This window comes from Pocillopora verrucosa, chromosome 10 (assembly GCF_036669915.1).
Source record: "Pocillopora verrucosa isolate sample1 chromosome 10, ASM3666991v2, whole genome shotgun sequence".
NCBI lineage: Eukaryota > Metazoa > Cnidaria > Anthozoa > Scleractinia > Pocilloporidae > Pocillopora > Pocillopora verrucosa.
The window spans coordinates 559,357-574,791 of NC_089321.1; the positions used below are offsets into that span (position 1 = coordinate 559,357).

At 38.3% G+C, this 15,435-nt stretch overlaps 1 protein-coding gene across 1 annotated transcript; it reads left to right on the forward strand.

The window, feature by feature from the left end:
* The first annotated feature begins 8,552 nt into the window (after positions 1-8,552).
* LOC131768877 (coagulation factor V-like) lies at positions 8,553-15,139 on the forward strand. Its single transcript, XM_066173495.1, has 9 exons — positions 8,553-8,870; positions 11,090-11,231; positions 11,518-11,843; positions 12,158-12,299; positions 12,590-12,915; positions 13,260-13,401; positions 13,688-14,013; positions 14,355-14,496; positions 14,790-15,139. The coding sequence occupies exons 1-9, from the start codon at positions 8,565-8,567 to the stop codon at positions 15,137-15,139; spliced, it is 2,202 nt and encodes a 733-aa protein (XP_066029592.1). The 5' UTR covers positions 8,553-8,564.
* Positions 15,140-15,435: the final 296 nt, after the last annotated feature.

Sequence of the window (15,435 nt, forward strand, 5' to 3'; positions counted from 1 at the left end):
AATCCTGAACAAATCCAAGAATGATAAAAGTCCAACAGAAGCTATGAATATCCCAAGGAAAATAAATAGCTTTACAATTCAGTAATTACAAACGTGATCTATGAGATAACCCTCTTGATAAAAAAGCATTCCATAAAATACGGAAGTTTTTAAGAATATTGAACAAGTTTGTCCCAACTTTCAACTTATATTTCTCATAACATGTACAGAAAGATTCATAGGGTTATAAAATTTTCATAACCTGTCAGTCAGCTCAGTTAAACTTATCCTTCATCTCTGATGCAAAGCTTCGTTCTGCCGAACGGAGGCCAATCCACGATAGCAACTCAGTTGATGATACGAATTTTTTTTTTATTTTTTTAAGGGGGGGGAGGGGGGAGGGGGGTAAAAACAGTTTTGTTGAATATAGCAATGCCAGTAGAACCAAGAAAGAAAGGGCTGGGAAAGCAGAAAAAATTTTATGACGCGAAAAACATAAAAAAAAACAGTAAGTAATTCTAGCATGAGTCACAGAAGCGTCATTCATAATTTAGACAATCGTCAATCCAAATTACTGGGGCCACCCTACCACAACAGATCTCACAAGAATGAGAAAATGAGTCAGCTATCTGAAAAAGGATTCAACTTTCCCAGAAAAATTCTGTCCTCTGGCGTCAGAAAAAAAAAAGAGCTCCATTTGCGCAATTGAGCCTCAGTTCACTAAAGGATGTTTCAATCTAGCCTCTTCTTACGAGGCATGGAGAGTCACCACTCCATAAGAAAGCAGCTTTGGCAACTGACTCGTTCATTGCACCAAAAATGCAAACACGACATCAATATTATTCCAATTCTACCAGTTACCCCGTTTGCCAGAATCCTACCGGTGAGAAACTGGTTATAACAACTCAACTAATCTCATCAGCCTGAATTTAGGTGGGTAAACAATGATCACAGAAACCTGAGGTCATCGAACACGTACGCAACCAAACCACTCCTATTCTGGCAGATATCAGTAGAAATTGGCAAAGTACCTTTAAAAAGTTCTGCATGTTTTTGGACTGTTAGGAAAGAAAATAAAACAAAACAACAAATATAAAAACGAGAATATGGAAATGTGCAGAACGGCCGTGGGTACAAGAGCTCCCGGAATTTCTTTGTTGTTGCTTTTTTTTTTTCTAAATACTAGAAAATTTCTCGTTTCTGATGGGAGAGTTTCGATTCAACTGCCACAAGGGTAGTTACTATATATGACCCTCAGAAATCACATTTGTAGGATTTCCCTCTTAAAATGATGTTAAGGTTCTAATATCCACCGAATTAAAAGTGTAATTTCCGGTGAAAAATGTTTACCGTAATTTTTTTCATTTTTTTAGCCAGTATTGATCTTTTTGATATACGTTTTTGTATAACAGACGACGAAAAATTTTTTAGTCGGAAACATTTTGAGCCGGGGCTTACCAATTGTAATAATTACAATGTGCTCTAGTCATATCTAAAATACATTTATTCCTTGCGAGTTACATGGAAAAAATCCGTCATCTTCTCTGTATATGTTACGCCCCCGTTATTCAGCTGGCATCTATTGCTTTGAAATATGTACAAAAAATGAAAAAGGGAAAAAACGGAATAATTTGATTAAGATTACCACAACATATGTAGAAACCTTTACCTTTAATGAGATAGTCGTGCCCAGTATGTTCTAAACGTCGTCAAAATGTTTTCAAATATATTTTGATTTTTTTCTCGTAAATGAATTCAGAAACTAGTAAGTTAATGTTTAGTATTCGTTTAATTTTCTTGAGTGTAATCACCAGTTGTTTCATACAAAATCGCACCTCAGACTCGGTAATGCGTCGATCAATTCGAAGCTTCGACATCTTTCCCCCCCCCCCCTCCCCGCCTCTGAACATTTGATTGTTGTCCGTACCAGGGTGGGGTGAAAAGCTTAAACCAGAACTCTAAAGTCTTTCCAGCGGAATAAGCGTGGTTTGTAATTTGATATGGAGGCTCTTAATGATAAGATACTAAAAAAAGGAAGATCAGATCCAGCATTTGGGTGAGGAATTAAAAAATAACTTTGACTTTAGGAGGCGGGAATTTGAGCGAACCAATCTTGAAAAGTTCAAATGCCCGGGGGCTGCCCTTTGCATCTGACGCTTCGAATTGATCGACGCATGAACGTTTGACTGATTAACTTTTCAGGACAGGAATAAACCCGTTGGTAACATATCAGCGGGCTATGTCAAACAAGGCTGTCTGAGTAAAATTTCCGTAAACTCTTCCCTTCTGCGTTAAAATTATTTTGAACTGAAGTAACTCAGAGTGGTTTCTTTACATTCATTCAAAGCCGAATCGCGAGCACTTTGCATACGTTCTTACGGGATGGTTTCTACTTACATGTACAACTGGCCGTTTATACTCCTGGCGCTTCCGTCGCTTTTTATCTCAATCAGTTGCGGTCATGGTAAGTAGTAAGCCTAAAAAACAAGCAGAGGAGCAGTTATTCAAGGAAGCTCAAATAGGACACAAGAAAAAAACAAAAGTGAAACTATCATTCTAAAAAAAGGTTTCTCAACGACCCTATTTGGCAAGTCGGATTAGATGATCGTTTATACTTTCTTTTACGACCTGTGTTTGTTTTTCGAGTTCAAATTTGAATGAAGCCCTTTTCCTTCGATGGATCCATCCAAGTAAAGTAGGTTTGGCGTTAACATCGATCGGATCAACATTCCTTCTCGGAATGAGCTCGGTTGTAATACTCGGTTTGGCCGATTGCTTATCGATTTCGAAAGATCAACCCGATGTATGTTCGTGGAGGCAATGTGTGCAAGGGGCTCGAGCGAAATGGTGGCACATATCGATAAATTAAATGAAACAAACTTTAGCAATCCATGCCAGCTAGTACTAGACCATACAAAGATGTAAGTGAGTTAGTTGTTGAGGTAATGAAAATATCTGGAATCGCTGAATGTCGAAGCCGCAATTAGGAAAGGTGTTTGCGTGGTTAATGTAATTTAAACTGTACGGTTACTCTCCGTTTTTTGTTATTTACGGTATTGCCAAACGCGTTATGTGTCTGATTTGAAACCTAATGAGCGTCCGAGTGTTACAGGCACTGTGCGTTCGGAATTATACTAAGGCGTCCAATTATCCAATCGATCAAAAAAAGAGAGAAAAAAGATTATAATGCTAATAATAATGAAAATATCAAATCGAAATGTTGTTTTTAGGTGGCATGTACACATAAAATTGACTTTGTGGCTGTAAATTGTGGAAAGATCGTATTTTTCTTGACTTTTGGATGTGTACTGAACCTGTCATAACAAGTCATGATGTGCTTTAGAATGAAAGTGAATGACAACCAAACTTTAATTTAATGCATGTACTGTAGTTTTTGATCTGTCCTAGTCAGACATGTCACTGAGCTCAACAATAGAGAACAGAAGAAAAAAAAAACCACAGTTTTAGTTGAAAACTAATTTGCCCAAGCAATGTTCTATATCCAAGTAATAATGATTATAAATATGGATGTTACAAATAGAAGTTACACATTAACCATTTTGAGAGTTTAAGGGTTAACATTACATGTACAGATGGTACAATTAAACTTTAATGCTGTCTGCTACATATAATTATGGTTAATACAGTTTTCAACATGTTGATCTGGAAAGTAACCTGATCTACAATTGGAATTGATGATGTTTGGTGCTCAGAAAATGGTCAGGACTAAAGGTATACTGCAGACTGCAGATAGATCAAACAAGTTTTCAAAATAATGAAAGCATTCAAGATTATTATTAATAACATCAGTTTGCTTGAGAAGGAAAATTTGCACTTTAAATCACCTATTTGAACTGATTCATAAACACGAAACAATGGGCTAATGTTTGAGAAGAAATTTCTTTTACATTTTCCATTGCAGTCTAGTTAAAAATTATTCTTACAAACTAAGCATACCATTTTAAATTTAAAGATGCCAAAGGCACTATCAATCAATGAAATCAATGATTGTTTATTTTTGATGTAATCTTGCAGAAAAGGAGAAAACCCACAACACAGCTTGATATGCATGCTTAATAAATTGTTGTAAACAAATTTACCCTTGCCACTGAAGTCAAGAAATACAATTCTATTAAAGCAGCAACTGCAGGGCTATGAATAATTTTATTCCTCTTACATTCCCAACAATATGTGTTTATTCATTTATTTTTGTCATGTAAAGAATGTTCAAGTACTCTTGGTGTTATATCCGGGTATCCACGCATATTGCAGGCTTGGCTGCTAAGTCTAAGGACGTTTTGGATACGTTGGATCTGACTAATTTCGGTGTAAAAACTCTTCTTGTATATTGGAGTCTGTTCCGTTACAATTAAAGACTTTGCGACACTACAAATTGGCGACGAGGATAAAAGACAATCGGATAACAGGCCAAGATGAGTTTTGAAAGGTTTTCGTTGTCACCAGTTAATTTAGAGGCGACAAACTTGGCGGATGAGTGGAAGTTTTGGCTCGATGCTTTCGACAACTACCGAATTGCTACGAAATTAGATAAGGAAAGCGACGACGTTCAAAAAGCTACTCTTCTACATCTTGCGGGGACGGGAGTCCAGCGTTTGCTCTCAGGTTTGCCGGGAGAGAACAAGAAATTTGAGGAAGTTAAACAAGCGTTGAGTGCACATTTTCAGCCGAAGAGAAACAAGTGGGCAGAGAGGCACAAGTTTCGAAAACGTGCTCAACTTCAACATGAATCACTTGATACCTTCATTGCAGAGTTACGTATGCTGAGTCTAACATGCGACTTCGGGGAAGCAAATGATGATAATATTCTTGGTCAAGTTATAGAGAAGTGTTCTGACGGATATCTACGAGAAAAGCTACTACAACAAGGAGAGACTCTTACACTGGAAAAAGCCCAGACGCTCGGGAGAGCAATTGAATCTGCAAAGAAGGATACACAGCTACTTGGGGGTCACGGGGCCCAAAACGTTCCTGGAAAATCTGATGTTAATGCGGTAAGATTTTCAGTAAATAAAGCGAAAGAAAAAGCCTGCTTTCGCTGTGGAAAAACGGATCATCTTGCTAATAACGAAAGGTGCAAAGCTAGGAATGCACAGTGCATAAAATGTAAGAAGACTGGTCACTTTTGGAAATATTGCAGATCAAGAGAATCAGAGAATAAAGAAGATGTAAAGTTTGTCCAGCCAGTCCAGCATCAGTCAGATAAGTCTAACCCTGAATATGTTTTGTATACTACTAATAATGAGGGGCTGGGTGTTGAAACTGATGTTGAAATCAATGGTAAACTTGTTCAAATGATGATTGACACTGGCTGTGCTAAAACCTTGATCCCGAAACAGTGGTTTAGAAACAACCTGAACATTCCTCTTAACCCAACCAATGTCAAGTTCTCAGCTTTTGGTGGAGGAGACCTCAAGTGTTTAGGAGTATTTGATGCTAAACTGAGATGCAATAAGATGGAAGTAATGGAGCCAGTGTATGTGATCGATGTGGAAGGTCCCCCCCTGTTGGGAAGAAGCGCCCTGTCCACCCTCAACCTTGTAAAAATCCATGCAGTAGGGGAGAGCCCAACCAAGGCGAGGGAGAAGATCTATCAGGAGTATGAAAATCTCTTCAAGGAAGAGCTCGGAGACTTTAAGAATTATGAGTACAAAATTAAAATCAATTCAGATGTCCCTCCCAAGGTACAAAAACAAAGGCCAGTCCCTGCACCCTTAGAGGATAAATTGAAACAAGAAATAGAGCGAATGATCCAAGAAGATGTGATTGAAGAAGCGACAGGAGCATCGTGGATATCACCTGTGCAGATTGTCTACAAGGGGAATGGAGAATTGAGAGTGTGCGTTGATCTCAGGGAAGCTAATAAAGCAGTGATAAGAGAGCGGTTTCCAATTCCTAGAATCCAAGACCTGTTACGGCAACTGAGTGGGGCTCGGATGTTTTCGACTCTGGATCTAAGGAAAGCATATTGGCAGGTTCGCCTAGCGGAAGAATCTAGAGAAATTACATCGTTCATAGCCGCAGGCAAAGTGTATCAGTTCAAAAGGCTGCCCTTCGGACTTGCGTCAGCACCAGAGGTGTACCAAAGGGTCATGAGCATAGTGTGTGAAGGCTTATCAGGTGTGCTTAGCTACTTTGATGATGTTGTGGTGTACGGGTCAACACCAGAAGAACACTGGAAGAATCTTCGTGCAGTGATGGCTAAACTTCAAGACTGTGGCCTTCGTCTCAATGCAGACAAGTGTGCCTTGGGCATGTGTGAGCTGAAATTTCTAGGACACGTCATCTCTGCTGAGGGCATTAAGCCTGACCCTGACAAGGTAAAAGCCATTGCAGATGCACCAGTACCTCAAAACCAAGCTGAGCTGAGATCATTTCTGGGAAGCATTACATACCTTACACAGTTTGTTTCCAACCTTGCAACAGTGATCACCCCCTTACGATATCTTACGCAGAAGGGTGTGGTGTGGAAATGGAGTACAACAGAATCCAATGCCTTTGAGGAAGTTAAAGAGCTTCTGATTAAAGCACCATGCCTTGCACACTACTCATTGGAAGCCGAGACCAAACTTGTAGTAGATGCCAGCCCAGTCGGTCTTGGGTGTGTCTTGCTGCAAAATGTTGACAGCCGTTGGCAGCCCATATCTTATGCGTCCAGAAGTCTAACTGCTGCAGAGAAGAGATATTCGCAGATCGAACGAGAGGCAATGGCTGTGCTGTTCGGATTGCAGAAGATGCATTCTTACATTTATGGTCGCCACGTTGTCGTCTCGACTGATCATAAACCACTACTTGGCGTATTCAATAAAAACACTCAATCAATTCGCCTGGAACGGATTGCTTTGAGATGTCAGGACTATGACTTCACACTCACTTATGAACCTGGATCTGAGAACATTGCAGATGGACTGTCAAGATTACCTTTGAACGCTACTGTTACAGAAACAAGTTTTGTTGAGGAGCATGTACACTTTGTCAAAAGTGCTGATGCTTTGCTCTCAATTGATGAAATAAAAGAGGCTGGAGAGTCTGACCCTGAATTACTAGAGGTGGTGAAGGTACTTGATGGAACCCAGAACCTGGTAAATAATAAATGGAAACATTTTAAAGATGAACTGAGCTTTGCACAGGGCCTACTGTGGCGAGGTCGACGAATTTATGTTCCTGAGAAGTTGAGAAAAAAGGCATTGACCTTGGCACATGAGGCTCATCAAGGTATTGTGCGTTGCAAGCAACGCCTTCGTAGAATTCTGTTCTGGCCGGGGATGGACTCTGATGTTGAAGACTACTGCCGAAATTGCGAGACTTGTGTGCGCCTTCAGCCACTACGACGAGACACACCTAATACAGCAACTCCTCTTCCCGATTACTGCTGGGAGAAGTGTGCCCTTGACCTGGTGGGTCCATTTCCTGGAGAGATCTACATCATGACTGTTGTTGATTACAGAAGCAAGTGGCCCGAGGCTATTGTTCTTAAGCGTATTACAAGTGAGAGTATAGTCACTGCACTTGCAGATATATTTGCACGATTTGGAAATCCAAAAGTTCTGATCACGGACAATGGACGTCAGTTCGTAGCTGAGGAATTCCAAGACTTCATGAAGGCAAATGGAATACAGCACAGAAGAGTATCACCCTATTTTCCACAAGCAAATGGGCAGGTCGAAAGATTTCATAGGTACCTAAAGCACAGTATCAGAGCAGCAGAGTTAGATGGTCTATCCTGGACAGAGGTTCTGCCCACAATCCTGCAAGTTTACAGATCCACTCCACATGCCGGGACTAACATGACCCCGGCTAAACTGTTTCTCAACAGAGAGATAACAACAAAGTTGCCAACAGTACCAGAAATGGATCAGAACAACCCTGAAGAGAGGTACAAGGAATACCAGAGGAAGTTATGTGAGTATACTGATGCCAAGCGACATGCACAACAACATAACCTAGTACCTGGGGATATTGTATTTGTAGCAAATACAAAATCTGGAAAATTGATTCCCACGTTTGGTCATCAGAAGTATGTCATTGTTCGTAGCAAAGGACCAGATACTTTTGAACTTGTCAATGCTGAGACTGGACAACATCTCACTCGTAATGTGAAGTTTCTTAGTAGAGTTCCACGCATGGAGCTACCAGTTAATGATGACAATGACAACGGCTGCTTGGAGTCGGAAGAGTTCGCTGGGGCAGCGATGCCTCCTTTGGATCAACTCGGATCTACAGTCTCGGATGATAGGAATCCCGCAGATAGTGGTCCTCCCTACTCAGCAATGGAATTGAGACGTTCAACTCGAACACCAAAGCCAAAGAGAGATCCGGACTTTGTTTATGACTAGAACATTGTTTTAGTTCTTCTATGTTAAGTTGCGTTGTTAGAATGGACTTTGAACTTTAAATAGGTTAGGATGGGATGTTATATCCGGGTATCCACGCATATTGCAGGCTTGGCTGCTAAGCCTAAGGACGTTTTGGATACGTTGGATCTGACTAATTTCGGTGTAAAAACTCTTCTTGTATATTGGAGTCTGTTCCGTTACAATTAAAGACTTTGCGACACTACACTTGGTATGGAGAATGGCCGCATCAGAGATGCTCAAATCACTGCATCTTCACAGTGGGATGGAAATCATGCAGCAATCCAGGGAAGATTGAACTTCAAGGCTGGTGGAGGCAAGCAAGGAGGATGGTCAGCTGGGAAGAATAATGGAAATCAATGGATACAGGTGGCTCTTGGCAGTTACACCAAATTAACAAGTATAGCAACACAGGGAAGGAATGCTCACAGCCAGTGGGTAACGGCATACAAGCTGCAGTACAGTGAAGATGGAGTGAAATTTTACTACTATAAAGTATCAGGACAGAGTTCACCTAAGGTATGTCTACTGCCATGTGTCACCTACTGAATGATTTTCAGGTGTATCCTTTTGGTATGTGTAGAAAATGAACCTTTAAATGAAGGAAAATCTGTTGAAGTTCATGTCGTTTCCTTTGAAAATGGCTTGGGTCACAAGGAGAATATTAAATAGGCTGTCTTTTCATAAATAATACTGGATGCAGTCTTGTATAACATTCTTGAGGGTGCTTCGTTTACAGACTTTATTTCATCTAGTTTAAAATTACTGATGATCCTTGTAATCTGATTGGCTCTCATTGGTGCAATTAATTCATGTGCTTTAAATCACATATTTTCCCTGCTAATAAGGAAGCCTTACCAAGACACAACAACCAATCAGATTTCAAGACTTGTTTACAAAGAAAGCAATCAAATTGCAAGAAAATGAAAAACAACTTTTGTAACCTTCTACAAACCAGCTCACTACTAGATCAATAAAAATATTTGTAGACAAAAATCCTTATCTGAAGGACTAAATTTGCAATTTCAAACTGGACTAGATAATTAAGGGGTAATTGAACTTCATGTTGTGCAATTTTTGTCTGATTTCAAATCATGCACATGATTTCAGACCTAATTTTTTCAAAGACCACAAATTGCACTCACCCTACGGGCTCGTGCAATTTTGTTAGTCTTCAAAAAAAATCACTTGTGCCTATTTATTCCAAATTGCACTCGAAATCATGTGATTACTGAGACAAATTGCACAACACAGAGTTCAATTATCATTATTTTTTAGGCAACTTATAACTGATAATTACTTTCACAACTAAAATTATATTTTGTCACAGTTAAATCATTATTACATGAATTGAATAATATTTTGGCATCAAAGTGATGCCAAAAATGTTGGCATGTAGGTGATTGTGCTGTCTATTCCTAAGCATGAAGAAAAAAGGAAACTCGAAGGAGGAAAGCCTCTTAAATCATGAAACAAATTACCATTTATCTTGTTGTGTGATAGACCAAAAAAAGAAAGAACTTTTTCATGTTGTGTTTCTAATTTGATGGCCTTATGATTGTTAGATGAAGGATGGCAATAAAGTTCCTTTATATGCTATTTTTCTGACCTCTAAATTCATACAATCCAGAGTTGATTTTAATTAGTGACTATCACTCAGAATTGTTTGTCTATTCTCTAGCGAGTTTACAATGTAACCTCAGATTAGTGCTGAGTGTGCTTTATTATGTCATTGCAGGCCAAAAATTCAGCTGGCCATCACTGCTTTTTCATCCAGTGAACTTTACAATCAGCTTGCACTTAGCAATAACCTTTTGATTGATTATCTTTTCTTTGGTGTTTTTCTCTCCTTCAAAGTCCCACATGACACCCCAACCTTCTGGCTAATGGATTGCAAGTAACCATGACTGGGTATTAATGAAAGACCCAGTGCTTTAACTATATCATCCTTCAAATAATTATTACTAGTGTGCACTCAGTGGTTTAAATCTCCAGAAGATAGAAAGGGAATTTTTTTGCTCTCCTTGTGTTGGAAAAGTCTTTAACCTTTAAACCCCTAAGAGTGACTGGCATCTAATTTCTCCTTACAATATCAGTTCTGGATCACACACTAAGGTCATGGGAATAAAAGAAATGATCGCCAAGTAAACTAGCTTGTGATTGTTAGACAAATTCTCCTTGTCAGAACCTTAGGAAAAGTATAGCAAACAGTATGGAGAATATGCATACTGCTTTGTTAGGACGTTAATTAGGGATTGAATTAATATATCTTAATAACTATATATCTATATATATATATATTTGCTTTGTTTAAGCAACACTCAATTAGACAGAATACCTTAGGTGAACAGAGTTCACGTAAGGTGAATGTAGAGGCAGTTACTTGGTGTAAAACTGTTGAAAACATATCCTTATATCTGCGCAGTATAGAGGTGACAGTTATAATATGTTGCAAGTGTTTCTTAATTAACAGGTAATTTACCCCTTTATTCATTTCTTAATTAAGTCATCTGCAAATACCAAGGGGCTAAGCCTCTGATCATGCATTCTACTATGGAAAAAGTTAATTATGCCACATATCTAGCCTGGTATTCAAAATTGGAGTTCCTTGACTTTCTCTTGCACATTTACAACAAGTGCCATCAACATGTTACAATTTTAAATGTAAGTTGAAACTGACATTAAATATGACATGACTGTGGTAACTGATTATTAATTTTACTTGAATGTATTTCTAGGTATTCAAAGGAAATAAAGACAGAGACAGCATTGTTTATCACCAGTTAAACCCACCCATCAAAGCTCGCTACATCAAACTTCGACCAACAGCATGGTATGGTCATATATCACTAAGGATGGAGCTGTTTGGTTGCTCAGCAGGTATGATTGTTGTCTTACATGAACTTATTTGGCACTGAAAAATGGATGGATGAAACACATGTTTTGATTATAACTAGTATAATGCTGAAATTGATATGGCAAGAATCTCTAGATTGTTAGTTACTACGTTATGACATACAAAGAAAATTTCTGCTTAATCCAAATTTTGTGTTACTTTTAAATTTTCAATAAAACTGTATGTACCTACCCTCAAACATACCTACATACCTCAGTACATAAATACATACACATAAACTGTTCTTTTACCTTCTTTATTTCTGTAAAGAATGTTCGGCACCTCTTGGCTTGGAGAGTGGACGCATTAAAGACGCTCAGGTCACTGCATCTTCAGAATGGGATAGAAATCATGCAGCAATCCAGGGAAGATTGAACTTCAAGGCTGGTGGAGGCAAGCAAGGAGGATGGTCAGCAGGGAAGAATAACGGAAATCAATGGATACAGGTGGCTCTTGGCAGTTACACCAAATTAACAAGTATAGCAACACAGGGAAGGAATGCTCACAGCCAGTGGGTAACAGCATACACACTGCAGTACAGTGAAGATGGAGTGACCTTCTACTACTACAAAGTACTCGGACAGAGTTCACCTAAGGTAAATGTAGAAGCAGTTACTGTGTTTAAAAACATATCCTTATGTCTGCACAGTATAGACTGAGGTAACAGTTATAATATGTTGCAAGTATTTCTTAATTACGTCATCTGCAAATACCAAGGGGCTAAGCCCCTAATCATGCATTCTACTATGGAAAAAATTAATTATACCACATATCTAGCCTTTGACTTTCTCTTGCATATTTACAACAAGTGCAATCAACCTGTTACAATTTTAAATGTAAGTTGAAACTGACATAAACAATAACATGACTGTGGTAACTGATTATTAATTTTACTTGTATGTATTTGTAGGTATTCAAAGGAAATAAAGACAGAGACAGCATTGTTTATCACCAGTTAAACCCACCCATTAAAGCTCGCTACATCAAACTTCGACCAACAGCATGGTATGGTCATATATCACTAAGGATGGAGCTGTATGGTTGCTCAGCAGGTATGATTGTTCTCTTACATGAACTTATTTGGCACTTAAAAATGGAAGGGTAAAACATGATTGTTTTGATTATAACTAGTATAATGCTGAAACATGGATATGGCAAGAATCTCTAGATTGTTAGATGCTACATTATGACATACAAAGAAAATTTCTGCTTGATCCAAATTTTGTGTAACTTTTAAATTTTCAATAGAACTATATGTACCTACCCTCAAACATACCTACATACCTCAGTACATAAACACATACAAATAAACTGTTTTTTTTCCTTCTTTATTTCTGTAAAGAATGTTCAGCACCTCTTGGTTTGGAAAGTGGACGCATTAAATACTCTCAAGTCACTGCATCTTCAGAGTGGGATAGAAATCATGCAGCAATCCAGGGAAGATTGAACTTCAAGGCTGGTGGAGGCAAGCAAGGAGGATGGTCAGCTGGGAAGAATAATGGAAATCAATGGATACAGGTGGCTCTTGGCAGTTACACTAAATTAACAAGTATAGCAACACAGGGAAGGAATGCTCACAGCCAGTGGGTAACAGCATACAAGCTACAGTACAGTGAAGATGGAGTGAAGTTTTACTACTATAAAGTACCAGGACAGAGCTCACCTAAGGTAAATGTAGAAGCAGTTACTTGGTTTAAAACTGTTAAAAACATATCTTTATGTCTGCACAGTATAGACTGAGGTAACAGTTATAATATGTTACAAGTATTTCATAATTAAGTCATCTGCAAATACCAAGGAGCTAAGCCCCTGATCATGCATTCTACTATGGAAAAAGTTAATTATGCCACATATCTAGCCTGGTATTCAAAATTGAAGTTTCTTGACTTTCTCTTGCATATTTACAGCTAGTGCAATCAACATGTTATAATTTTAAATGTAAGTTTAAACTACCTTTTAAAATGGCATGACTGTGGTAACTGATTATTAATTTTACTTGTATGTATTTGTAGGTATTCAAAGGAAATAAAGACAGAGACAGCATTGTTTATCACCAGTTAAACCCACCCATCAAAGCTCGCTACATCAAACTTCGACCAACAGCATGGTATGGTCATATATCACTAAGGATGGAGCTGTATGGTTGCTCAGCAGGTAAGATTGTTGTCTTACATGAACTTATTTGGCACTGAAAAATGGATGGATGAAACACATGTTTTGATTATAACCAGTATAATGCTGAAATGGATAGAACAAGAAACTGTAGATTGTTAGATACTACATTATGAGATGCGTAGAACATTTCTGCTTGATCCAAATTTTGTGTAATTTTTTAATTTTTACTAGAACTGTATGTACCTACCCTCAAACATACCTACATACCTCAGTACATAAACACATACACATAAACTGTTCTTTTACCTTCTGTATTTCTGTAAAGAATGTTCGGCACCTCTTGGTTTGGAGAGTGGACGCATTAAAGATGCTCAGGTCACTGCATCTTCAGAATGGGATAGAAATCATGCAGCAATCCAGGGAAGATTGAACTTCAAGGCTGGTGGAGGCAAGCAAGGAGGATGGTCAGCTGGGAAGAATAATGGAAATCAATGGATACAGGTAGCTCTTGGCAGTTACACCAAATTAACAAGTATAGCAACACAGGGAAGGAATGCTCACAGCCAGTGGGTAACAGCATACAAACTGCAGTACAGTGAAGATGGAGTGACCCTCTACTACTACAAAGTACCGGGACAGAGCTCACCTAAGGTAAATGTAGAAGCAGTTACTTGGTTTAAAACTGTTAAAAACATATCCTTATGTCTGCTCAGTATAGAGGTAACAGTTATAATATGTTGCAAGTATTTCATAATTAAGTCATCTGCAAATACCAAGGGGCTAAGCCCCTGATCATACATTCTACTGTGGAAAAAGTTAATTATGCCACATATCTAGCCTGGCATTCAAAATTGGAGTTTCTCGACTTTCTCTTGCATATTTACAGCTAGTGCAATCAACATGTTATAATTTTAAATGTAAGTTTAAACTACCTTTTTAAAATGGCATGACTGTGGTAATTGATTATTAATTTTACTTCCATGTATTTGTAGGTATTCAAAGGAAATAAAGACAGAGACAGCATTGTTTATCACCAGTTAAACCCACCCATCAAAGCTCAGTACATCAAACTTCGACCAACAGCATGGTACGGTCATATATCACTTAGGATGGAGCTGTATGGTTGCTCAGCAGGTAGGATTGTTGTTTTACATAAAAATATTTGGCACTTAAGAATGGAAGGGTGAAACACATGTTTTGATTATAACCAGTATAATGCTGAAATGGATATAACAAGAAACTGTATATTGTTAGATGCTACATTATGACATACAAAAAAATTTCTCCTTAATCCAAATTTTGTGTAACTTTTAACTTTTTAATAGAACTCTATGTACCTACCCTCAAACATACCTACATACCTACATACCTCAGTAAATAAATACATAGGCATAAACTGTTCCTTTACCTTCTGTATTTCTGTAAAGAATGTTCGGCACCTCTTGGTTTGGAGAGTGGACGCATTGAAGATGCTCAGGTCACTGCATCTTCAGAATGGGATAGAAATCATGCAGCAATCCAGGGAAGATTGAACTTCAAGGCTGGTGGAGGCAAGCAAGGAGGATGGTCAGCTGGGAAGAATAATGGAAATCAATGGATACAGGTAGCTCTCGGCAGTTACACCAAATTAACAAGTATAGCAACACAGGGAAGAAATGCTCACAGCCAGTGGGTAACAGCATACAAACTGCAGTACAGTGAAGATGGAGTGAACTTTTACTACTATAAAGTACCAGGACAGAGTTCACCTAAGGTAAATGTAGAAGCAGTTATTTAGTTTAAAACTGTTAAAAACATATCCTTATGTCTGTGCAGTATAGAGATAATGGTTATAATATGTTGCAAGTATTTCTTAATTAAGTCATCTGCAAATACCAAGGGGCTATTAGCCCCTGATCATGCATTCTACTATGGAAAAAGTTGATTATGCCACATATCTAGCCTGGTATTCAAAATTGAAGTTTCTTGATTTTCTCTTTCATATTTACAGCTAGTGCAATCAACATGTTATAATTTTAAATGTATAATGACCCCTTTTATTTAAAATAAATAACAATCCCCACACCAGGGTAG

What these genes read in the sequence shown, in the direction of transcription:
- LOC131768877 (XM_066173495.1), top strand. Translation starts at nt 8,565, where the DNA reads ATGGAGAATGGCCGCATCAGAGATGCTCAAATCACTGCATCTTCACAG. An exon ending in CAGGACAGAGCTCACCTAAG is followed by an intron (nt 12,916 to 13,259) that starts GTAAATGTAGAA and finishes ATGTATTTGTAG; the next exon opens with GTATTCAAAGGAAATAAAGA. An exon ending in GCTGTATGGTTGCTCAGCAG is followed by an intron (nt 14,497 to 14,789) that starts GTAGGATTGTTG and finishes ATTTCTGTAAAG; the next exon opens with AATGTTCGGCACCTCTTGGT.